The sequence below is a fragment of the Dysidea avara genome, chromosome 8, assembly GCF_963678975.1.
Source record: "Dysidea avara chromosome 8, odDysAvar1.4, whole genome shotgun sequence".
Taxonomy (NCBI): Eukaryota; Metazoa; Porifera; class Demospongiae; order Dictyoceratida; family Dysideidae; genus Dysidea; species Dysidea avara.
This window is the reverse complement of record NC_089279.1, coordinates 2166383-2193214: the sequence shown is the minus strand read 5'-3', so window position 1 is coordinate 2193214 and position 26832 is coordinate 2166383. Positions and strand designations below refer to the sequence as shown.

Here is a 26832-nt window from a genome sequence, read left to right as displayed (position 1 = left end):
ACAAATTCTACCTCCCTATAAAATTGTATAGTTATCCTGCTGTTAACTATAAAATAAAGATATGATTTACAAAACAATTTTATTGCAGTAGTTTCATTGCATGTGACACATTCACTAAACATTTCTTGTGCTCTTCAGTTCCTACAGGATCAGAAATGTATGAATTATCCAGTGTGTGTCTGTTACTAACCTGAGTCCTGTAGTATCGTATGACAAGTTTGTAACAATCCCGGTAAAGGTGATCTTTTAAGTGAAGCTCTTATCTAGATTAGAATAACATTTAATATACAACTACATACACACTCACTTTGCGGCATCCATTTAGCAAAGCCCACACGGCAGATGAAGCTATTGCAATATCCTTTACTCGTTGAGAGCTCAGTCCTGCTTGTAGTAGAGCCAAGAAGTTTTCTAACACATAACACTTTAAAACACTCTCATCATACAAGATTATATTACCATTGCTAGCTAGAAGAGTTTTGGTTGGAGCATAGAAACAAAGATTACGTACTAGTAGTACTGCCATTGTCCTCACTGCTCCATCACTACCACACTGCCACAACTCCACTATCAACTCTACTGCATCTGTAGAAATAGTACAGATAGTACAAACTATAACATCTCTAGTTGACATGTAAAGGGCTACTATTGTTTGCTATGGTGGAGGAGGTAGTCCTATGTAGATAACACCCTACACTGCCAAACCTAACCCACAAGCTTATACTCTCAACTAGGGCCGGGACGAAGTTTTGAATGGTTTGTGGGTTTGAAGGTTAAGTAAACTTCAAATTATAAAACTCTTCTTCATGCATTCATACCCTATGTAACTCGTACAGCTAACACCAAAGCATCAAATGTTCGAACTTTTTATTAGCAAATGTTTAAAGGTAAATTTCAATATTCGTCCCAGCCCTATACCCTCAACTTATATGAGTCACAATTTTTGACCAGATCTGTGAAAACCCGGCATAATGGCACATTTTTCAAATTCAACATTTATAATCTACTTAGCCAAGTGTATGCTCTGGCCAAGTTTCAGCCTTGTATGCCAACAACTTTTTGGAGTCACAGTCCTATGAAGTAGCAACAACAGAAAGATTGATTTGTACAAATATTGGGAAAATAAATTACAGGCGCTTACAAAAACGGCTGTAACATATGAACACAATGAATTACAGAGTTGCAACTTGCACCATCATGTTCACCATGAATAGGGAAGTCCGTTACTGGGTAAGTTTTTCCTTCTATCACCATTCTTTGCTACATACAGGGATGACATCAGTGAAGAAAGATTGATCATGTACAATTGCTTTGACGTGACATACACAAATGTCCACAACTCACGTATCCTTTAGTCTACTGCAATGAAATTAAGATTTTCGAACTCCCCTTGAGTAGGCGAATAAAATGATATCCAGGATTTTATCATTAGACCTGTCTTCACAAATAACAAAGTGTTTAGGCTTGTACCATTATGCCAGGTTTTCACAGATCTAGTCACAACTATCTATATGAGTTGATGGGGTTATTCTTGGTACCAGGAGTTTCTGTAAACCCCCCTGAAATTTTACCTTGCAGGCTTGCAGCAGGAATACCAGACTACCTTAGTGTGGCAGCACAAATATACAGAATAAATACAGAAAAGTATAACTACAATAGAAAACTAACGTTATGGGAGAACAATGGTATGAATTATAATTTCTATAAAGATCAAAGTATATACCCTAATACTGAGCAGTCAGATGCACTCTAATAGAGCAGTCAAAAACTACTCTAATAGAACATTCATAATGGAATAATGAGTATTTAAAAAATACCATAATTATATATCCTTGGTAAAACTCTGCACCTTCAATAGTAGCCACACTTGAGTGGTGCCACAATCGATTTTGAAATAAAGACTTAAATATCATTTTGAGCACTGATTGGTAGCTGATTTTGAATAATCCCCACATAGATTTTTGCAACTAAGGCAATAAACATTATAGCCAAGTAAATACGGTAAAACAAGAATCTAACCCTTAAGGTGGCTAAATATAACTTCAGCATGAAATTTGCAGGACCTGAAACAAGCAAGCTATCACTATAAAGTGCCTAATACTAACAGAAATCAATAAAGCATTTTGTTCTCTATCCTTTACAACAAACAGGTACAACATACAGGAACTCTCTAAGATGCGTGCAGTACTAGTTCCAAGTTTAGTCCTTCACAGCAAATACTTCCTTCATGTTTGGCACAATAGCACTGGATTTGCTGTTAGACATTATTTACCTGATTATCTACCATTGTTTGGAGCTACTTTTCTTATCAGATTTTTAGTTCACATGTTAGTTCTACCATGTTGCACAAATGTTTGAATTTTTTTTTAAATTGCCATTACTGGGTGGAGGTAAGTATAAAAATTGGCTTCTGGACATCTGATTTTTATTCATTTACAAATAACAGAAACTGGTAGTCAACCACAGCCCCCCATTACTAATCTGATAACTTATATAATACCATTGAAGCCATATGAAAACTGTGCCCAGCCACCTCACACCTTTAACTCACTACTAAATCACCTTGAATATGCCAACGGGTAGCTAGTCATGTTTATGGTTTAATTATTCTACCCAACTACACCACACACACCACACCTGGTTGTTTTAGGACCATCTGCTGACCATCACCATATCTTGTGAGGTTCACCAACAACTGCAGCCAACAAGAGAACAGAACTGAACGTCCTGGAATAGCACATTCTGCCCTCGGCCTCAGTGTGGAGAACAAGTCGAGGAAACTAAACTGCAGCAACAATACAGACATGTATCACAATACATTTTATCCCCGGCTATATTTGGTAAACAATGTTGTAGGCAATAAAAGTAAAGCTGAGTGTCAAGTCAGAATGTTGTAACAATGTGTACTACGTAAATTAATGTTTACACAATGAACTGAATATGTGAGCCACTACAGATAGTGATCATGTGTGAATACCTTCCTCATTAATCCTCTACATTCAGTAGACAGTGTAGCATTAGCTAACAGGCTGAACACAGCTGTTAGTATACCAGTATGGTGCTGTTTACGTGAGGAGACTGTCGGAGTCTGGTAAGACGAGACCACTCTTGTGGCTTCCTTAATAACACTCTGCATCAAACTGGTGGAGCCACAAGTGAGGGAGCACAGTGACAGACAAGCTGTGAGGAAAATGAGATACAATAAACAACTTCCCCGACAGTGTAATGGTCACCTTTAGGACAGCGAGCAGTGAAGGTGGCTAACATGAGCAGCACAGATAGTAGGAGAGATCTGTCCACTATACACCACGGCCATAACTTGTGTACAGCAGCTGATAACTGACATTGTACAGCAACTAACTGTAGTGGATAATGTTAATATAGTGATGACACATAATATGTACAGTGGAACCTCTCGAGATACCTTTTGGTATATAGCAGGATCTAAGGACACTGTGTAATGAGGTCACCTGTCTAAACTAGCCAACTTAAAATCCCAAATACATCACAAGTATACAAGTCCATGACTTAGAGTTAGACAAGAGCATATGGAGATAGCGCTGTCTCAAGATCAGGTTCCACTTTGCTAATAGTAAAGTTCTTACCTTCACTTGCTCTGACTTGTACAGGAAGTTTCTCAGTAAATGAACTGTTTGTATTGCCTCAGAGACCAGAGGTGATGCCTGTGAGTTAGTGTGGGTGATGAGTTATGATTAGTAATTGTACCTTCTTCTTTCCACCATCCAGTGAGCTCATGCACAGCTTAGTGTGTAAGTTCCTCAACACTTCAATACTAGACTCCATTAGTCCAGCTGTAATATGCATGTTAAATAACACATCACACAGTGAAACTACACATACGTACACAACACGCTATCCTGCATGTACATAACACACAGACACACACACATAGACACACACACAGACACAGACACACACTAGATGTCACAACCTTTCAGTGCAGTATTCTTGGCAGTATCACTACAAGCTAGTAACACAGCTAACGTGTGACCAGACAAACTCTTTCCCTTCTGACCACTGCCCCTCAAGGAGCTGCCATCATAGGCCGACAACAGTAGAGTACACAGGTCACAAGACTGACTAGTTCCCTCCAGTAACTCCAGCCTGGCCTGCCGACATGCCTCATCCACTGGGTCATTGGTGGCTGGTCTGAACCAATGAGATAGCACCAGGCTGAGTAAGCTGAAACCAGCTATTGTCAATTCATCTGTCTGATCCTCTGAACTCCTCTTTACCATGGCTAAGGAGGGATACAATGATATATTGTGTGGCTGTAGTAACTTGGGGGGAGTGATACTTGGTCAGTGAGTGGGTAAAATTTACAGATGTACTATTCACCCTTATTTATTTACCTTGTAACTTAATGTTGGCAAAGTGATTGAGCCACTAAGATTGTCAATATTTGAATGGCTGTATGTACTAGAAATGGAAACTATGTTGGAAACATAAAGGTTAAATACAGTGGATCCTCGTAGCTTTGTTCCTAGATTTAGACAAAATGTACAAATAAATGGATTTACTTAGAAACCAGAGCTCTATTCAACTTCTCTAATAGAACAAACATTTATTGTAGTAGAATGTGTACTATATAACAACAAAATACTCCAATTGAGCGGTCATTTTCGGATACTGCAAGATGTTGAGGTTCGGATGAGCAAGGATCCACTGTACATGATTAAAGGTATCACCAAGAGTCCGTCACTGTACTAGGTTTAATATAATACTACAAATTATTGGTACTACTACTGGTGGATAATATACTACCCTGCATAAGTAACTCACTAATAATGGCAGTCCAGTGGTTGTGTGCTGTAGTGAAGAACACTTCCCCATCCTTCAATCCCCTCCCAATAGTGTACAGTAATAACATCACCTGATGATACAGTGGTAACAGCTCTCTGTATACTGGAGTATAACAGAACATAATGAACTGTGGAGCTACTTTCAGTATTTAATAAAGTGGTCCCTGCATTAACCAAACTCAATGGGCCCTAGGTGTGTTTGGAGAATGGAAAAGTTAGGGTAAACAAGCCCATACAGTTAAAATACTCTAATAGAACATACATTTTTGGCAAAATACTCTAATAGAACAGTCACTTCCACAATTTGGATAATAGAACGTTTAGATAATCAGTGGCCAGATAATGGATGGACCACTGTATTACACAGGCCCTGCTGGGCTCTAAGACACTCTAACAGAGTTCTCATAGAATACATTCAATTTAATGGAATTCCACATGCCTGTGATTCCACTGGCATGTGCTTATCAAATCACTGTGTAATAAGACCACAAATGTACCTATACCACCAAATTGAGTCATTTATGTACACATAGTATAGCGGCACAACCAAAAAATTGTGCACTTATTCATAAAACCATGAAACTTTCCACATAAATAGTAGTCCTCAATACATGTATTTTCAGATATAGTGCCATCGCTGATTTGACCTTTGGTGACCTTTACTGCCATATTTGTACAGAAAATTAATCATTTTTTCTTTAACTCCATAATTAACTTGTTAAAACATGGTACCAAACAAAAGATCTTGCTGATAGAAACAACTTGGTTTTTATTTGAAGTCAATAGGTGATTTCATTCTTAAGTTATGAGTATTTTTATTAGCTGCAAAATTTGATATATTTATCTGCCCTTGAGGTGTGAATTACCTGTGGGCAGATAATTATGCATAAATTTATCAAATTTTACAGCTAATAAAAATACTCATAACTTAATAATGAAATCACCTATTGACTTCAAATAAAAACCAAGTTGTTACTATCAGCAAGATCTTTTGTTTGGTACCATGTTTTAACAAGTTAATTACTGCCTCAGGGAGTCAAAGACAAAAATGACTAATTTTCTGTACAAAAATGGCCGTAAAGGTCACCAAAGGTCAAATCAGCAATGGCACTATATCTGAAAATACATGTATTGAGGAGTACTATTTATGTGGAAAGTTTCATGGTTTTATGAAAAAGCACACAATTTTTTGGTTGTGCCGCTATACTATACTAACAGTGAGCTGTGTACCTAATACAGCCAGCTGTCAGGGAATGTAATACCAGGTTACCCTGACAAGACAGCAACTCTAATTTTAATTAATGGATGACACATCACTATACTAACAAGTACATACAGTGAGGAACAGCATAAACTGGCCATCCAAGGCTTTAATTAATTATAAACAAAATTGATCTTAAACCTAAAATGCCACAATATCACCAATACACCACAGCAACACAGGTAAACATTTAACATAATATAGTTACCATCATGGTCAGTGGAACTCTCGTTGGTGAGGGCTATAAAGTTGAACAAAGAGTTCAAGTGACGTTCAGTAGCCACTCCATTAAGGAATAACTGAGGAGACAGTTGTATCATCGTGTGTAGTAATAGTGACACATCAGTCATCATCAATACCCAGGATGACAACAGGACTATGCTGGAAGAATAGTAACAACTACTAGTAACTGTATATTCAGTATGGGATGTGTGTGTGTTTTGCGTGTGTGTGTTTGTGTGTGTGTGTGTGTGTGTGCGTGCGTGTGTGTGTGTGTGTGTGTGCGTGCGTGTGTGTGTGTGTGTGTGTGTGTGTGTACTGCTACAATATCAGTGACCATTCTATTAGAAGAGTGTAGTATGTGGGTTTCAGAATTTGGATTTTCTGGGTAAAAAGACTGCTATAATAAAGGAGGTCCATTGTATCAACACACCTGTGAGCATTTATTGATAAACAGCTAGGAATCAGATAGAGTAATTTGTACTAAAGTAGCTGGTAAAATACTTCCGGCCTTTGTTGATCTGAGTATACGCACCAGACCATGGGGATATATTAAAAAGGTTTTGAGGTTGGTTGTCCACAACTATGTTGAGCATGTGTGAAGTAGCCAATGAAATTTGAGCATATTGAATCGATAAATAGTAAATTTCATTGGCTATATCTTTTGTACAGTTTTACCTGTAATAATACCAAGCAGCCTCAAAACCTCTGTACATGTGGTAAGACAGGTAAGAATACTAAGAATTAGGTAGGTTGTTACCTTGAATGAGCACTGCCCTGTAAAACCAGTGAAAACAACTTGTCATCCATAAACCTTGGTGAAAAACAAGAACAGGAAAATCCAGTTACTCCTGTAAAAACACGTTATGGCAAACCTGATCAGCAGGCTATCAATTCCATTATGATGTAACACAGCTGGTAAATTATCAGGTAACAAGATGGCAGAGTTGTGTAATATACGACACAGAGAGGAGATGACATATGGAGTGACCACTTCTGTTATTTGCCTAAGGTGGCAGCAACCAGTGAAAACATTAGAATCATTGTTATCATTATTAAACAGTGTAGAATTGTTAATCAATGACATCAACAGTTCTTGTAGGAATAGTACCACATTGTAGTGTTGTAAGGTGGTGTGGAATGCCTCCAGGCCTAATAATACAACATCATCTTGTGTGGAGCATGTGATAAACTTGTCCCATTGTTGATGACGTTGACAACACTTGATCAACTCTAGTACCACCTCCCCTGCCTGTAGAAGAAAAAGGTAATGCAGTGAAAGTTTGGAGGAAGAAACTCCCTGAGACCCACTGACAACCCACCCAACTTAGATTGATAAGCTTTACTGGGTACCTGTTATACATAAAACCAAAACAAAACTGTAGTTTAAAATCTCATATAAATCTAGTGTTCATAGCAGGGGTTGGCATTAACTACATGAGTGTAGTTTTTAGAAGTAGCTTGTCAGCAAAATACTCTAATTAAACATAATGATAGACTGCACTGACCTTTCCTCGGACCATTCCACACTCTTGTGTGTTCAGTAACGTTTGTATACACACTGACCATAGTCCTGCTGGAGGGATTGACTGACACTCGGCTAGTAATGCCTCTATACCACACTTCTGTGTACATAGTACCCCCATCAGTGTGTAACCAGCACACCGTACCTATGACACACAACATGGTGTAATAGTGACAATCACACCAAGATTACCTCATTAAAACCAAGTCCCAAACATAGCTGAGGTGTATTTCATGTCCTCATTAATAAGACCACCTCATCATAATGACCATGTCAAGTATATAGGTCCCAAAGATATACTTCATAACCTCATTAATAAGACCCCACCTTGTTATAGTGACCATGTCAAGTAGATCCTAAACATAGCTAAGATATATTTAAAAGCCCTTTTTATAGGGGAAAAAAACAATTCAGAGGCTATATATGCAATTTTGACCAATTTTCGCTGCAATAAAATGGCAATGTATATGGAGCCAGATCACAATCTTTACCCTTATTACAAGGGGGGTTCTATCAAGTCCTTATCATTTAGAAATTTGGTTAAGAGAAGTTTCACAATAGCGATATACTAACCTGAGCTCCCCGGTCTTGTATTAATGAATGTATCCATGAGAGGCCAACATCAGTAGGAGACAAAGTGATCCACTCTGAACACAATTTCTCTCCACTATCCAATAGTGTCACGTTGTACATCAAGTGACACAGAGCTAACGTAGCTTGTAGTGTTACTCCTTTGCCCATGAATGAAGCAAATGCTTCACCTCTACCTGATATGAATGACCATAACACCTGTCTGAGAGAGACAGCTAGTCTCATATACGGAGCCATCACGTGGACGGATGTAGAGGCAAGCGGTTGAGCAGTAAGGTGTAACAGGCAGTGTAGAGATGTCTCCAAAAAAGGCAGGTCATAATAACTGGGTGACCCTGCCATGTCAAGTCTACAACACAATGTGTCCATCAACTGGATACAAAATGAACCTTTAAATAAGCCGGAAGGTGAATGAGCTAACAAACTGGAATAGAACTTCATTACAACTTTCTGAACCGGTATAAGATCCGTCTCAATGGATGAAGTTTCTGGAGAATGACTGAGCAATTGCAGACACAAGCAATTCTCTGAAGTGTTCAGCTTGTACAGCCAAGAAGTAAAGTTTTCATTGATTGCTTTCTTATCATAATGATCTACATTGGATGCTTTACTGAGTGAAGCTGAAGTGAGGAAGGTATGCAAGCAGAAGTGTAGCACATGACAGAACAGGTCGCAATCATCCACACTTGCCGGAGCAGTGACAAGGAATTTCCCCACAACATGTTTCAACCTGTCCACAACTTCATCAGACAAATCAGTGACAGGTAGCCTGATCATTACTATACTGATGTAATCTAAACACTCAGCAACTTCACTGTGACTTGATGCCTTCTCTAACCTCATAATGCTGTGATGGAGGGCACAGTGAGGGTCCATATTGGTCAACACTATAATATCAGATGATGAGAGGTTGGAAGATGTACTGCTGTTCTGTACTAATTCATTTATACTAGAGTGAGCTGATGTTAGGTGATAAACACTTAACAAGTCCAGTATGGCTTGCTTGTTCAGTAAACTGGGATCAATGACTGGTATAGTAGTATGTGTACTAATAGGATAACTTGCAGTCACAGAATAGGGTAGCTGGAGTTTGCAAAATATTTGATGTGGTACAGCAATCCCATTACCAACAGCTGGGTGGGTGAACACTGTAATATCACTATACAACAAATAAAAGAGTAGCTTAGAGGTATTGTATCGTAACACTGTATCACTTTGACACAACAGCACACCACGTAGGACATCCAGTAAGAAAGTGTTGTTGCTAACTAGATGTGACCGTACACTAGCTGAGGTGTGAGCTAGCAGTCTCAGACAACCGACACAGGATGGGAGCAATGGCAGACCACCAGCCTACAAGAACACAAGTATACAATGGCAATGATAACAGTGATGTACTTACTGTGTTAGCTGTGGTCCCTTCATGTTTCAGCTGGTCAGTGAGGATGGACAATAAGTGATCTATTACACCAGCCTGAATAGCAGCTTCATGTAGTGTGTAATCTGTAACAACACAATGTTGATGATGTTAAATATTTTATAAACCTTTATGGCTAGACAGAGTACAAGATAGCGATGTAGCAATTATGCCAGAAATCATAGGTATATGTGTTGGAATCAAGCTGGTATTTCGAAGTTCTTTACAGCAATACTTTATTGCAGTAGTATATTTAGTATGACAGAATTTTATAGTACGAGTATCTTGTTTAACCATAGTAGTACAATGTGTGCATTGTGTGGAGTATGTTTGTAGTGTAGAGTACGTGTGTAATTAATAGCTAATCTATTGAAGGGAAGCCTAAGTATTCTATGACTACACAACTTACCTTGTAGTACGATGTAAAGCTGCTCCAAGGATGACTTCTTCAGAGGAACATCCAGTGACTTAGAGGTTAGTAGCTTAGTCAGTTTACTGACATCTTCTCTATTTAGTGCACACTGTATTCCCACCTTGTGCTCCCCACTAGGGGGTGTGGCAGTTACAAGCACATCATGTAACAAACTGTCACCAAGTGAGGAGAATGGAGACCTCTTATTGGCTGATTGCTCATTTACCAATTGTTTAGATAACACGGATAATGCCCACACACGGACAGCTGATACACGAGACAACATAAGACGTAAACTACATGTGATCTTTTGATTGTGGGTTAAGCCAGCACCATCTTTGTGTATGATAAATGATTGCAACACCTTCTGGGTTACTTCATCGTCACACAAACCAGCTTCTAAGTACGGTAAAAGGTTACATAACTTCTCACACAATTTGTTAGCAATGGTGAGGTCAGGTTTGGAAGTAACAAGTGTCAGCAAGTGGACAGTGATGCACTGAGAAGAGATGGCAACCTTTGTCACTTTACTGCCTAGTCCAAAACACACGAGCTCTTCTAACAGCTCTGATTCAACAAGTGAAGTCAGCAACATATCTGTGGGCTGCTTATCTCTAATAACAGCTTGTTCAAGGTGTTCATATACTAACACTTTAATCCCATCAGATGGGTAACCAGTCAGTTGTAGTAGTAATGGTATACAAGAGAGGTTCCCACTTGATAGACACCTCACACACAGTTTCATACACTTGTCCACAATCACTTTATTGAGCTCATGAGGGAACACTAGACTGGGTAGGCATTCTATGGCTGCCTGAATCTGTTCCAATGAAGTAGACTCTACTGGAAGTATCAGGAAAGAATTAGCCTTAACAAACACCTTCCTCATTTCACCAGCTTGAGTGTAAGCATCATAATTCTTCTGATCAAGATGTTTAAGATAAGGTAACAGGTTAGAAATGATATTCGGAAAACATACACTAAAGTATCCATTAAAGATAATATCATTAATAATTAGTCCACTGTTGGATGGCAGATGGTCAGTACAGGTGTCAGTTGGTATTTGTAATGATAGTAGTTCACTGAAACACCATGTGATGTGTGTTAGTATTGTACAGGTGGTGGATAAGAGGTGATGAACATCCTTACCCTCAGCCCCTTGGGGGGACACAGTCTTACACTTTGAACAACATCTTTGCCACTTTGACATGCATTGAGTAAGTACCTCAACCAAATCAGTTAATGATTCCTTCAAGATAACACCAACATCACACACTTCTGATGGGCACAAGTACACACAACACAATATGACTCTTGACAAGAAACTGAGTATGTAGCATAATAGAATTATCTCCAATAGAACACACAAAAATGTAACTAACAATCTAATAGAACAGTCTCTACACATTCTATCATTTAATTCACAACACAATTGTTTACCTGTACAAACTCATGCAGTTCATCATCATCATCATCATCTTGATGATATGATGTTGACTTTCTCAACAGTTCTATACTACAATGTAACAGTTGCAGTACCCCACACAATAAACTACTGTTACTACTACTACTGCTAGTATCTAACTGTTCCTTGTTCAACAGGTCCAGTAACACCGTTACACAATGTCTGACAATCATATGACAGTATTGGTCAATTCTTAGTTGACCAGCTTGAAGCAGTTTCATCTTGTCACTATTAACGTCTTCCAACTCATTCAGCAAGGCTACAGTCTCCCCAGAGTCTTCACTCAGACCACCATAGCCTTGTATGGCTGAGATATAAGTAACATAGCTAGATACAGTGTCCGTGTGTGCCAATGATGGATCATGTAGTAATGACAACCCATACTGCAGTCCTGATGTCAGCTCATAGAGACACTCTAATGCCTTCGACACAGTTGCTCCACTACCAACAAGGGACACTAACTTTAGCAGGCTCTACAGTGTGCTGATGGTTACTATATAGTAATTTACAAGTGTAGCAAGTACCTTCACTATTACTGGACGTTGAAGAAACAGCTCGGCTGGAAAGTCTTGTAGGAGCACATCACAGATGAACTCACATGATGACATCACCAGTACTTCATCACTGTTTTGTAGACGACTAAAAAATAAGAAATCATAACCAACTAAATTTTGACTCTGAATGCTTGTGATAATACAGACTGTTATATTAGATTGTTTGACTGCTCTATTACAGTACTGCATTGTCTTGAATTATGGTTCAGGTGATATACGTATTTCTTTCAGAATTTTACCCTGGCCACTAAATAAATTGGTTTGCAGACATTTTCTGAGCACATTTCACAGATTCAAACTTTACTTTATACAGGACCAGTCATAATTTGACAGCAGTAATTTATATTGATGTGGTGATATTATTTCATTGAAATTTGGATGTACAAGTATCATCTCGTAGATACTGGCCACCCCTAGCCTACTTACTACATGTAAGCACACACACACACACACACACACACACACACACACACACACACACACACACACACACACACACACACACACACACACACACACACACACACACACACACACACACACACACACACACACACACACACACACACACACACACACACACACACACACACACACACACACACAGAGTTAGCTTACCCATCAGTAGCAAACAGAATGTGCTGGTCATTCTGAGACAAGATGATCCAAGGGAATAAGAGATGGTGACCTGAATGATTGAACACAACACAAGTTGTAAATATGACTGGGCCTGCGAAAATAGGGCATGTGGGCACATGATTTTTGCCTACCTTTTCAAACTTCCATCACACATAACTTTTTGTACCATTAAGCTATGGCAATGCAATTTTCAGCTCTTAGGAAGCATTTAATTGGCTTTATATGGCAAATTACAGAATGTAAATATTCTGTTCCAATACTGAGATATGACCTATAGTGTGACTGGGTGTAGTTTGTGCCCACATGCCCTGTTTTCGCAGGCCCGGTCACAAATATGTAACTTGCATTAACTTTTGTGCATGTACAAGACAATAACTGTCTAAAAAGAAGAAAAAAAAACGAAATTAGTTGAGTAAACTCAATAAAATATTAATAGAGTGGAATATTCTACACAAATAACTAAATTCAGTACAGCTTTTCAAACGTTTAATCATTGAAGAGATAAGGGCATACTACCTTATTCTTCCTTCATGCACTGAAAGATTTAATTCTCATACCTGTCTTCTAACATTTGTATTCGTATGTGTGTACATTACATGCATGCCCACATAGATACATACATGAGTCACTTACACTGACTGAACACTTGAAGGTCACCAGGTTGTTGAACCACAATTCCTTCATCGTGTGTACCAACAACAGGACCAACAGCCATTGTCCCCTCAGGCTGTACAGTTTGTGTCTCACAATCTTGTACATGTACAACACTACCAAGTGACAAGCCACTGAGAGTTGTAGTTTCCGTCACAAATGATTGAGCACTGAGGACAGCATTGATGGGTGTGGCAGTGGCAACTGGTGCAGGGATGACTGTCATGTTATTAGAGTGAGTATCAGTGATGGAGCCAGATTGGATGATTGACATCTCTCTTAAGTTTAACATGTGGTCAAGAATGGCATCGATAGGACCATGAAGTGACTCGTCACTGTGTAGTCGTAACTGTGACAGGAATTCCACTCCTCCAAGCTCCAGTAACATCTGGGCTGCATCTTCATGCTGTAACATGATTAAAAATGATAACTGTGGCAACAAATATGAACTTGTTTCTATAGCAACACCTGTACAATAAGCTTATCAATCAGCTCCAGCACGTGAGACTCATGGGAACACTCAGGATAGTTAAACCACTCCAATAAATATCGTAACAAATCTTCACACACCAATTCTGACAGTGATATCAGCTCGTTCTGTAACTTGAATAGTATATTCCTTAGTGAGCGACCACGAACCTCGCTCAGTGGATGGTCTATGGTAAAGAGGTGACTTAGTTGCACTTGAGCGCGTGAAACTTCTCACAATTACCTATAATTTAAATATAAATACTCACTTATTTTGTTTATCAAAGACTGTAGGCTTTTATCCTTTCCTCCATCCTTTTCCATCACAGCATTTCGCGCCTTTACAGGAGGCGTGTCCTAAATTAATTCCTAATTAGTGCGCACCTACTCGAATTGCATGGAAGTGCCTAGCGCGTCTGCGTTCAGAGTGGTGCTGTCTGGAGACTTCAAATCACTACTAGATGTCAAGGAATCTGATATAATTCCATTTCTACCAGCTCTGGTGCGGTTTGCGTTATGTCGTTGTCCCACACAGCAAACGAGTAACTCGTGGAGCAATGCCCGCAAAGTAGCGCACAAGATCATTAGTGAAATTGAAGCAGCGAATCAGATAGCCGCCTACCTTAATGTGGACTTTAAAGAGATAGAGGTTGATGTGCAAAAGTTGAGGAGGTTAAAGAATAAAATGAGTCAGGCTGGAGACAGTAGTGGTTCAAGAGTTCACAATGTTCTAGTTAGCTCGCTACAGTTTGGACTAATCGTAGAGTTTGAGAGAGCTGACACCACCCGCAAGTTTCGGTTACTGATCAGTGAGCTTCTGAGAATAATGGACCAGGTAGGGGAAATCATGTAAATGCGTTAACTTGTAAGGGGTGTATCACACAGCCAAAGTACCTTCAGTAAATTTCATCTTGACCTTTGACAAGAGCCTTTCCCAAGCTGTGACTATGTGCAAATACTTATTGATTGTGGATGTCAACATCTTTGATTTAAAACTAATTTTGTGGCCTTGACTTTGAGTTTGACCGCAATTATAGATCGACCTACATGGAAAATATCTGTGTGTTACCCCTTATATGCGTTAACTGAAATGGACTTGCCCCATGTTTATGAGAGTTTTGTTAATAAATTTATTAACCATATGGCATATTACCTACATAATCAAGTACTAGTAGAGCACATATTCACACTGAATATTTGGTTCTTGTAGCTCGATGCTCCATTCAAGTTTGACACTTCAGAATTGTTTGAGTGTTCAGTGATCACTGAAGAAATATCCAACATGATTTGTGTAATGAGTGCTGGTATGTTACTATAGTGTGATGTGTGTTAGTATAATATGTAAAAGCCTATTATTATGTATTGTAGTATCTTTACAATACCAAGCAGTACAAATCATTGGGAGGACATTCATTTTCCGACAAGGTTTTGGTCTGACTAAACACATCTTTACCTCTAGCAAATATAGAACCACAAATCTGGTCCCAAAGTGTCTGTTATAGAGAGGGTCCACTGTATAGCCATGTTGAGAGTTCATAATATACTCTTGCTGGGTCTGCTATATGATGGAATACAAATTAGTTTTTTTTGTGTGTCATGTAGAATCTCCTATTTTAAAAAGTCACTGTTGAAGATTTTGTTGGTATATTTGGGAACACAATTTATTACTACCTTACATTCTAACAGATTATAATATATGTGCGTATGTAATTTGTTGTGATTATGTAGAGTTGCCGAGTTTGTTACCAATCACGGAACTATCAGAAGTGTTACTAAGGTTACACAAGGGGCCACACCTCCTATGTCGTCTACTAGCCAACAATCCTGACTCGTTTAACCGAGGTAGGTGCAAACAATATAATCAGTTCAAAAAGATAAGCATAATTTACCGTTTAGATTTGACAATTTGACTTCAGAATTATGATGAGTAGACATGCTTTGTTTGGTCCTGGGATCTTGTGCTTATAAGTTCCCTGATTTGTGTGGCTAATATTTTAGAAGGCTATATCTTATAAAAGCCTTCAGGGGCAGTTAGTACTGCAAGTGAGCCAAATTTCAAGCCCTTTATGGTTTTTCCATTAGGTAGTCATAACAAGGGGGATTCCCTATTTGTTTACTGTTTATTTGTAGTGGTGAGGAGGTTATTGCTGAATGGAGAGGCACAAGACGAGGTGTCCATCTCTGGGAGATGTAGGACAAAGGCATTACGGATGCTATGTTCCCTTCACCCCCCAGTCATTACAAGCATACAGAGCTTGGCTGTTGACAACTTGAAACATCCAACACTGGCCCTATTCCTTGCTCTAGAAGCAGCTAACTCATCATCACTCAGTATTGGTATTGATAAAGAGGATGGTTACAATCAAGAAAGGTCAACCTTCATCCCATTCCTATATAACCTGATAGTAAAGGGAGACAAACCAACCAAGTTCTGGTTTACACAATATCTTAAGTTGTCACAACACAAAGTAAGTCACAATCTTTTCAGTGAAACCTCATTATAAAGGACCTCAATAATGAGGTGGTCATGATTAGCTATGTTTGGGACCTACATGGTCACTATAATGAGGTGGTCTTATTGATGAGGTCATGAAGTACACCTTAGCTATGTTTGGGACCTACTTGACATGGTCACTATAATGAGGTGGTCTTATGGATGAGGTCATGAAGTACACCTTAGCTATGTTTGGGACCTACTTGACATGGTCACTATAATGAGGTGGTCTTATTAATGAGGTCATGAAGTACACCTTAGCTATGTTTGGGACCTACTTGACATGGTCACTATAATGAGGTGGTCTTATTAATGAGGTCATGAAGTACACCTTAGCTATGTTTGGGACCTACTTGACATGGTCACTATAATGAGGTGGTCTTATTAATGAGGTCATGAAGTACACCTTAGCTATGTTTGGGACCCACTTGACATGGTCACTATAATGAGGTGGTCTTATTAATGAAGTCATGAAATACACCTTGGTTATGTTTGGGACCTACTTGACATGGTCGCTGTAATGAGGTGGTCATATTAATGAGGTCATGATTGGTTATGTTTGGGACCTACTTGACATGAACAATATAATGAAGTGGTCTTACACCCCATTCACACTACCCTCTAATCCAGGTAGAGCACGGCACGGCTTGAAACAAATTACAGTGTGAATCAATCGAGCCGTGCCTAACCCAGTCCAGCATGGCACGACAAGGAGAGGTGGGTTGGCTCGGGATAACGTACAGTGTGAACGCATTTCGAGCTGGCCAACTCAGGTTAACAATATAACTTGCTTCTGTTGGCCACACAGCGAGTATATTCTATGTTCTAAAACTGTTCTTCAAAATGGCTACGACGTACTGTAGTCTAGTAGACTTTGTGACAATTATGCTCAAACGACGCGTTGATAATCCTGGAGAAAGGAGCATCCACTAGCTTAAACATGGTGTCTCTAACATTGTACGGCTTATTTCAGCTGGTTCTACGCTTCCTCGCTACAATTCTAATCAAAAGCTCGTGCGCTTGTCTTAGCTAATTAGTATTCGGCGCTCACACTATCGAGCTCGTGTCAGATGCAGTAGTGTGAACAAGTGCCAACCCGAGTTCAATAACCCGAGTTGAAAACACTTCTGGATAGTGTGAACGTGTTAGTAAAAGGTGTCCACTAAGTGAGGGCTCACTGTAGTGTTAATTGATTTACGTGTTACTTTATTTCTCTTTGTGTAGTATCGTAGACGGTCAGGGACAGCCCTCAGCATGTTACGTCAATACCTGATAAGACAAGTCTCCTGTTATCTACAAGACAACTTGACTAGAGAAGGGAAGGTTGGCGATGATGAAACTAAGATGTCAATGGACGAACAAGACTCTGATGTGGACAGTGACTCGGGCAACATCAGTGATAACGTGATATCCAGCAAGGTGATTGGTCAAGGTGCTCTATCAGAAGAAAAGCTGGCCAAATCAACATTGGAGCTAGTTGATCAGATGGAAATAGAGATCAGTGACAAAGATGTTGTACTAGAAGACATGGACACCACCACCATTACAGCTAGTAGTCTGTCAATAGGAATTAAGGTAGAACCATCGGAGCCTCTTGAGCTGTTTACAGGCAGACAAAAGACAGATGAAGAAGTGTTAGCTGTTACTCTGCTGATCAAGATATATTGTGGTCTGAAGGTGCACGGGTTGTTCTTCAATACAGACGAGAGTGCTGCCATGTTTAGACTTCTCACAGGAACTTCGCCACCATTTTCCGAAGCTGGTGTAAAATTTGTAGAAGCAGCTTTCAGTATCTTGTTAGCTTGCCCCTTCTTAATAAGGTAGACAAGTGCCTATGTGTTCTTTCATGTGGAGTATTTGTACTGTAGCCCTCCTGGGAGATCAGAGATTGTTATCCAGTGGTTTAAATGGCTGCTAGAGAATCAACACCTCTTTGACAGGTTAGCTAAACGCTTTGTGTACATCCCTGGTTTCTCTATGATAGCACTGAACCACCAATAGCCGGCAATAGGGACAAGTCTATTTTGCTTTTTTCCCCAACTATTTTTTCTTTCCAGCAATTCCTTTATTTTTCACCTATTATCCTCCATATTGTGCTTCAAGAATCACCTACTTTGCTCAGTGTTAATATCGACCATTTGTAAGTGTAAAGCTACAATTTCGTTTTAAATAAAAGTGACTGTTCTATTAGAGTATCTCATTCTTCACTTGCTCTTACCATGTACACTGTATAGCAAGAAGCTAGCTTGTAACATACTGTGTAGCAACTTTTCGAAAAGACTACTTGATTGTAAGTTCGAAAATATATTTTCAAAACGGATCCTCTTTGCACCTTAGATAATCAACTAGAAGGGTTCACGCACTAGTAATTTGATGAAGCTATAATGACAGTGGTTACGTTGATTGTTCAGTTAAGCTTACATATTGATAAACACCCGTCTGGCTTCAGTAGAATTGCGTCTCAGCTTGAAATGTGTTGTTCGGTTAATCCATCTGAACGGCCTACAGATTATGCCACAACTAGTTGGCTTCGAGCTATTTTCACTTAAGTCAGGATAACAATTTCCTTTTACACTTGTGGTGTCACACTTGTGAAGTTGAATCATGTTTTTCCTTCCAGCTTATCTATACTGAGGTCTATAGCTGGCATTGTATCATAATAGAAAACAAACACTTTGTTTATACTTTCATTTCTAAGTTCTAAGATATAATATTGGTCCTTGTAACTAGCTAGCTATTTCTGATAAATCACGAAAAATTATTTTCATTATTTTCGAATTTTAGCCTTCCCACTATTTGGTATGGCTGTTCTATTGGAGTATCTCGATCGCCACTTTGCAACAATTAGCTATATGTATTTTATCATATGTGCATGACTGTTCTATTAGAGTATCTCGATCTTTGTGCACAGTTTATGTCCCTAGAAAATTTGCACCTATTATGCCAGTGTTTTGCTCATTGCTTTTTCCCACCTACTATACCTTTGCCAGTGAAAGTGACACATCCCTACAACCAAAAAAATTTTGATCTACAAATATTTTGTACAATTGCAAATAGTCAAATGGAGGGTCAAAATGGTGAATGTAAATAAGCTCTCACATGATCACACTAATCATTGCTACAGACAATGTGGTGGTCACTCTTATGGAGAACTGTTGCTGTTGACTGCTATCCATTTCCATGACAACAAGAGGACACAGATAGAGGAGTTGATATCTGACACTATCGGACTAGAGATTAAAGTGAGTATGATATATGATGTCATTTGATGTGATCTGACGTGTTGTTTGTATTTGATAACAGAATGTACCACGGACTGGAGATTTTGGAGAAATTAGAGATTTGTTTCTGCAAGTGTTCTCAGAAAGAGTACGTCTAACCCTACTGTACATGTAGTAGCAATGTGTAATATAATGTTATCAGTGGGTACATTGTTGTGCATTGTAAAGACACAATTACCCACTGAACAGCTAGGGTAGCTGGTTTGATATGTTTTTAAGTATATTGCACAAGATAAATCACGAAATAATTGTGGTAAAATAATGGTGATGATTCTGTACCATGCTGTTCACATTGCATTACCACATTGAAAGTTGATACATTGTCAATTAAAATTGTAACAGTTTCTGGCAGTATATTACACACAACGCACACACACACATACACACTCTACACACACAGTCTCATTTTTGCTACAGGTGGTGTGTTCACAAGCTGTCAGTGTTTCCTGTACAGAAGACCTCAATGCTAACATGGCTGGATTCTTACCAGTTAACTGTGTCATGCAACTGCTGAAGGCAAAATCATTCTCCAAGCACAATGTCCCTCTGAAGGTATACAAATTGTCAATATCTTATAGTAACAAATGTCTTTAGATAGTAGTGTAGAGTGGAGCCTTTTGGGACTGACCAATTTTGCTCTAATAAAGAGATTTTCTCTTTCAGAGGTGATAATTTATGGAACCAGATCAGTTTGGACCAAAATACTTGTACGTATTATAGAGTTGTGTCCTTAATTAGAAGAGTTAGTTTGGAGAGATTCATTGTAGACCGCTAGGACTAGTAGATTCAGATTTAGTTTTTGATTGAATCTTGTGAACTATTTAATATTAGCTGAGTGATTTGCATACACTGCTGTTGATTCTTTTTCACAAACTCATGGAGTCGGTTGGAAATCAGTGAAGGTTGTTGAAGCTTATCTGAAAACCTACTATTGGGCTTAAGTACTACCTTCAAATTTTGTGTTTTAATTTTCTACTAAAGTGTTTGGAACAGATTATATCTTCAAAAACCTCTTGCCATTATTTGTATAAATATCCTTATAGGAATGGCTGTACAACCAATTGTGTAAAGCAACCTCTCCAATTCATCCCATCCTGCCACCCCTACTGGAAGAATATGTTACATCCGTTGTACTTGGTCCCAATAGTGGACAAAACACTCGAAATTCGTTGTATGCTGCTGTTCCCACAATGAGGCATCTGGAGTTCTCTGAGGAAGAAATCATGAGAGTGTTTAGTGAAGACAAGTGCTCTACTGCAGCACAACTACTCTTCCTTTACTACCTCCTGTTATACCATGATACATACCTGACTAACTTGAGAATGTTGGGTAGGTAGTCAAATAGGTTGTTGTTTTTTGTATGCAAGCAAGTTTATGAGAGTTGCTATTTCACTGTCAACAGTTACTTTTGCAAGAAGTTCTACGTATGGTGAAACCTGTATTATTTGTAACTGTTCAATTGCAAAACAGTGAATATGTTGTGATGAATCAAGTGCTTTCATTTATGTACATGCTGAGCTCCACTCAGCTACTATAGAACATACACCTGTTGATAAAATACTCTAATAGAACAGTCATGTATTTTATTCTGATGCTTTATAGCAGGGTTTTTCAAGGTGGGGAAATTTTCAAAGGTTTTGCTGATTGGCAGCTATCCCCCAGGACTCAATAAACATGGCATTGCTGAAGAAGCGAAATTTTTCTCCCTTGAAATTTTGAATACTGGCAATCTGCATAAATTTTTACCCTCACAAATAACCCACTGTATGGTAATCATAATGCTAGTCCTACTGTACTGTAGTAAGACTAGTCACTGTTTTATTGTTGTTGTTCTTACAGTAACTCCTCAAGGAGAACTACCACATTCTTACAGTCCTCATGTTCTCCACTTCATACCGGTGAAGAAGCTACTGCTACAGTGCACGAAGGAACAAGCTCTTTATGCTCCACTTTACCCTCAACTGATCAAGCTGTTAGTCACTCATCTTCCTCACTTGTGCCTCGTACAGGATTGGATGGAACAAGAGGAGAAGGAGAACTGTAGTGAGTGACTGTTTGTGTGTGATCACTTCAGTTACTCCTCGTGTTATCTTCAGGTCTACAGTCAGCTCCTCTAGTGCTGAAGATCCCAAGAATTAAATTAACTCCAGTTCTTGTTAGGAAAGGTTAGATTATATGTTGTGCTTAGGATCTTCTAGTGTGACTTAAGATCTCATGCAGACACGCAAGTATCAAATTTACAATCCTGTTACAGTGGAACTTGTCTAAGCCAGTCAGTCGCCTGTGTACAAGATAATATTGTTAAGTTGGTAGCTGCATTAAACATTAAATTGTATCAACATTTTGCTTGGGGAACTTTCAGTTGATCTTGTAAACAGTTGGTCTTTTTGTACAGGTGGCAGTTAAAGCAAGTTTCACTGGGTTATAAGTAGGGATTGTTGAATAAATTCTGAATTTGGTTTTGAGTCTTATATGCAATTTCTATCATAATGACACCTTTTAACTCTGCTGTTTCTCTTTCCAGTCTTGGTCACAATTCACAGCAATCCCTCCAGGGCACTTGTTGTACTACAACAATTAGCTGGCCTTTCACCAGACCAGTTAGCAATCTACCACTCCCATATTACTGATGTGTTACCTATCCTGCTGGACAGTGCTATTCCTAGAAGATTACTAAACCTTTATCTGCAAATATGGAAATACCTCAGTGTGATGGTGTCCAGAAAGTAAGATGTGATTGCTTGAAACCAAACTCAGAAAATGATCAGCTATTTTTGGAATAGAAAAAAAATTTGTAGATTGTTAAATGGTTTTCAAATATTTTGACCTACCACAATGGATTTTAGTTGGTCATTTGCTGAACTTGGTTGATGGCCGACTGTTCTTTCTAACACTAAATCACTGTTTGTGTGTTATCATATGTTGTGATATAGACTGTGGCTGGATACTGTCAATGCAATGAGATCAAAGGGAAAAGGGCTGAAGGCTCACAAGCAGTGCTCCCATGAGGACCTTTATCAGAATCCACTGATGATAATTCTCAACAGTGATACTCGTGTCTTCAGGTTCCTGCAGTACTGCTATATTAGCTAGTGACACATAGCTATTATCTTTATATAGGTGTCCTCCATTGTTTGAGATCTTGCTTCATGTTCTAGCTGCTTATCTAGCAGCATCAAGGGTGTGGTTTAGTGAGCACGCCCATGTGCAGAAGTGTGTCTCGTTGGCCACAAAAGATGCCAACCCCACGGTCTTACAAGAGAGGGAAGAACTAAGAGACGTGATCATTGCTACACAAGAGAGTGCTGTAGTGCAACTATTACTGGAGCTGTGTCTTCCAACTGAAGAGGATCAGGTATGGAAGCTGCTCAATCTATTCTTAGCTGGTGGGAGAGGTGGCAGCAATACTTTAAATGCTTATGCATAAGTTCCCTGGTGATTGTGAGAATCCATTAAAAGACCTATTATGATTTAATGAGTTTACATCTTTTGCACTAAAATGCTACACAGATGATGTGATCAATGAGGTCATGAAGTATACCTTAGGGACCTATTTGACATGGTCAAGTGGTCTTATTAATGAGGTCATGAAGTATACCTTAGGGACCTACATGACATGGTCACTATAATGAGGCGGTCTTATTAATGAGGTCATGAAGTACACCTTAGCTTGTTTGGGACCTACTTGACATGGTCACTATAATGAGGTGGTCTTATTAATCAGGTCATGAAGTATACCTTAGCTGTATTTGGGACCTACTTGACATGGTCACTATCATGAGGTGGTCTTATTAATGAGGTCATGAAGTACACCTTAATTATGTTTGGGACCTATTTGACATGGTAAGGTGGTCTTATTAATGAGGTCATAAAGTACACCTTAGCTGTGTTTGGGACCTACTTGACATGGTCACTATAATGAGGTCATGAAGTCATGAAGTACACTCTTAGCTATGTTTGGGACCTTTTTGACGTGGTCACTATAATGAGGTGGTCTTATTAATGAGGTCATGAAGTACACCTTAGCTGTGTTTGGGACAACGTTGAAACCGGGTCTCTACTGCTGACCCGGATGACCCACTGACCCGGATTAATTAAAGCCGAGACGTGTTTTGGCTAGTCTCAAACGAGTCTACATTTTGAGCGTTCGATTCGTGTTGAGTAAATATTGCAACTTCAGCCTAGCTGTAGGTTGAAGACCAAAAAAAAAAGGTCTTCACCTACTGACAATAGCTACCACTCACCATAGATACCCTCAGTTTCGTGCTACATACTGCACTTACCAACAAATGGGCATGGCTGAGCGTATGTTGGTAATGCGATAAGTGGGCGTGGCTCACAAAAGAGCTACGCGATAGCGTTTATAAGTTTCCACGTCGTCAAACGAACAATTTCGTTTCTCACGTGATCCAATCCGGGTCAGACCCGGATAAATTGTAAACCGGGTCAGACCCGGATGACCCGGAGAAAATGTGACCCGGATGACCCGACCCGGTTTCAACCCTGGTTTGGGACCTACTTGACATGGTCACTATAATGAGGTGGTCTTATTACCTTAGCTGTATTTGGGACCTACTTGACATGGTCACTATAATAAGGTGGTCTTATTAATGAGATCATAAAGTACACCTTAGGAATCTACGGTACTGCCCAAGCGCAACGTCATTTCTTGCAAGCGTGCACAATTAAAAAACTCACTAATTAAAGGGCATTGTAGCCGTTTAGCTAGCGAGTCGTTATCTACAGGATACTAACTCGCTAGCGAAATGGCTGCCACACCCTTTAATTAGTAAGTTTTTTAATTGTGTGCACTCGCGAGAAACGACGTTGCACTTTGGCGGTACCGTATTTGACATGGTCACTATAATGAGGTGGACGTATAAGAGAGATAATGAGTTGGTCTTGATATAAAAGAAGTAACCTCTAAGATTCACTCTACTTACAGCATTTGTAAAATTTCATTGTATTTCAGACTACTGCTAAATTTGGTGACCACCTCAGTGTACTGGAGGAAATCAAGTCACTGGTGTGTTCCCATCTTCATCAAATGTTTATATTTGATCCCAACCTCACCAAGCTGGTCCACTATCAGGTACACCAGTTGTTCAGTTAACATGTTGTACACACTATCCTACAGGGTTATCCTAGTGAACTGTTACCCACAGTGGTACAGGGTATACCATCAATGCATATATGTAGTGACTTCATACCAGAGCTGTTAGCTCACAAGGACAGGAGCAAACAGGTTGGTGGTGACTAGTCTTGTGTAACTTGATCACTACTTTGGTATATCAACTTGCTCAAGGGCTGGAGGTTTTATTGGTCTTTCTAGATCTCCTGGGGGTAGAGGAAGTACGACATGAATGAGACATAGAGTTTATATACAGAGGAGCCATCTGGAGATCATTAATTAGCAAAACTTTTGTTGTTACTTTATACTGTACTGTATAGTAGGGACCACAAAAGTTTTGGCATGGCCCATGAAAAAAAACATCACCCAAAAACCAGTCTCACTTTTCCCTGACGATGATGAAGCAATATTGGTTAGGTAAATCTAAGCCCAAAGAAGCCTTCAGATTGACCCAAAATGCTTTCAACAAATTTTTTTTAATTAAAATTATTGAACAGAATTTTCTGGTAACTGACTGACTGACTGATTCCTTCAGACAAACGTAACTCGATAACAACTAAGGCTACGGGCTTGGTTTTTTTTTACGGTTTGACGTCGCTTCAGCTGGACACATGCCTTTTGGCATACCACAGTATGTACAATGCATTCTTCATGGACTTACCAGTGCCTTTTTGAACAGTTCTTGATTCGTAATGCTGTGTAATGGGTTGAACATAGCTGACAACGAAGCGTAACAGATACTTCACTTTTCAGACAATAATTAATAGCTGGGGTGCGTGGCGTCATTTCTTTCTTTTGATGCGGTATACGTGGGCTCACCAGTTATAATAATTTTATTTTACAAAAAAAGTTAACAAACAAGTACACAAAAGATTTTGGAATTTTCAATGGACCCGCACATCGATAAAAAGTATTGAAACAAGCTGGAGTAGTACATGATATTAAATCACAGTAAAACAATAAAAAGTGTTATATCCCTACTGTGCTCAAGGAAATGCACAGTAGGGATATATATATATATATATAACACTTCTTATTGTTTTACTGTGATTTAATATCATGCACTACTCCAGCTTGTTTCAGTACTTTTTATCAATGTGCTATGGTCCCTACTCTAGTTGAAAATTCCAAAATCTTTTGTGTACTTGTAACTAGTAGTGACATCATTGCATGATGAAATTTTGTTGCATGAAGTGAAAGGTAGTAGAAGGAGAACTCTGCCAAAATTCTTCAAAGGCATTACATAGTTTCAGGGGTACTACTATGCAGTGTCGTACTTCCTTTGCTTTATAATAGTTGGACCTGTGCACTTTTCCAGACTCTTGAGCAATTGTAAAACATCAACTTCATTGAAGTGATCTAGTCACACAAGACTAGATTATTAGCTGGCTGTATACATACCATGTTTCCTACCATAGCAATTTGCCATTCAATTGGGTATCCGTGTCATCCACCAGTATCCACTAGCCAAGTCAATGGGACTAGCACAGCAGATCATTACTAAACTAACTACACTTGTGAATGAAATTCCCAAAGAATCATTGGATGCTTTCTTTACTCCTTTGTTCCCATCTACCATCCTATTATGTCAGACATTTCCTCCTCTTGCTCAGGAGGTGACAAACTTTCTTCTCCACTTGGGCAGGGTGGTCACCTCTAGCACACAATGTGAACCTGTTAATATCAGGTCACTTGGGAAGTTGGCAGATTATTCGAGAGATGAGATCACCAGATACATCAACACTGCTTGGCAGGGGAAGAAGAAGACTAAGGAAACTGATGATGATGATGCTGGAATGATAAAAAGAATTGAAGATACTTTTCTTCAACTTGTCAACACAGCTGTATTAAAACTGTGATAGAATGTAATGATGATTATACCAGCATAGTTATATAAGCTA

General features: G+C 39.1%; 2 protein-coding genes across 2 annotated transcripts; one reads left to right on the top strand and one right to left on the bottom strand.

Moving 5' to 3' along the window:
- Positions 1-42: 42 nt before the first annotated feature.
- LOC136265234 (rotatin-like) lies at positions 43-14393 on the bottom strand. Its single transcript, XM_066060086.1, has 24 exons — positions 14295-14393; positions 14026-14213; positions 13540-13963; positions 12886-12955; positions 12238-12352; positions 11689-12186; positions 10246-11497; positions 9822-9922; positions 8402-9772; positions 7812-7973; positions 7179-7555; positions 7064-7117; positions 6293-6465; positions 4804-4926; positions 3953-4261; positions 3727-3812; positions 3606-3683; positions 3234-3360; positions 2978-3180; positions 2638-2785; positions 460-585; positions 308-411; positions 191-263; positions 43-141 (listed from the first exon to the last, which is right to left on the bottom strand). The coding sequence occupies exons 1-24, from the start codon at positions 14347-14349 to the stop codon at positions 80-82; spliced, it is 6279 nt and encodes a 2092-aa protein (XP_065916158.1). The 5' UTR covers positions 14350-14393; the 3' UTR covers positions 43-79.
- Positions 14388-26832, top strand: LOC136265235 (integrator complex subunit 2-like). The gene is made up of 18 exons (XM_066060087.1): positions 14388-14860; positions 15236-15329; positions 15754-15867; positions 16156-16493; positions 17744-18339; positions 18388-18459; positions 19644-19761; positions 19823-19888; positions 20218-20352; positions 20844-21129; positions 21640-21843; positions 21897-21965; positions 22325-22526; positions 22734-22865; positions 22921-23155; positions 24773-24892; positions 24938-25045; positions 26350-26832. The coding sequence occupies exons 1-18, from the start codon at positions 14423-14425 to the stop codon at positions 26788-26790; spliced, it is 3768 nt and encodes a 1255-aa protein (XP_065916159.1). The 5' UTR covers positions 14388-14422; the 3' UTR covers positions 26791-26832.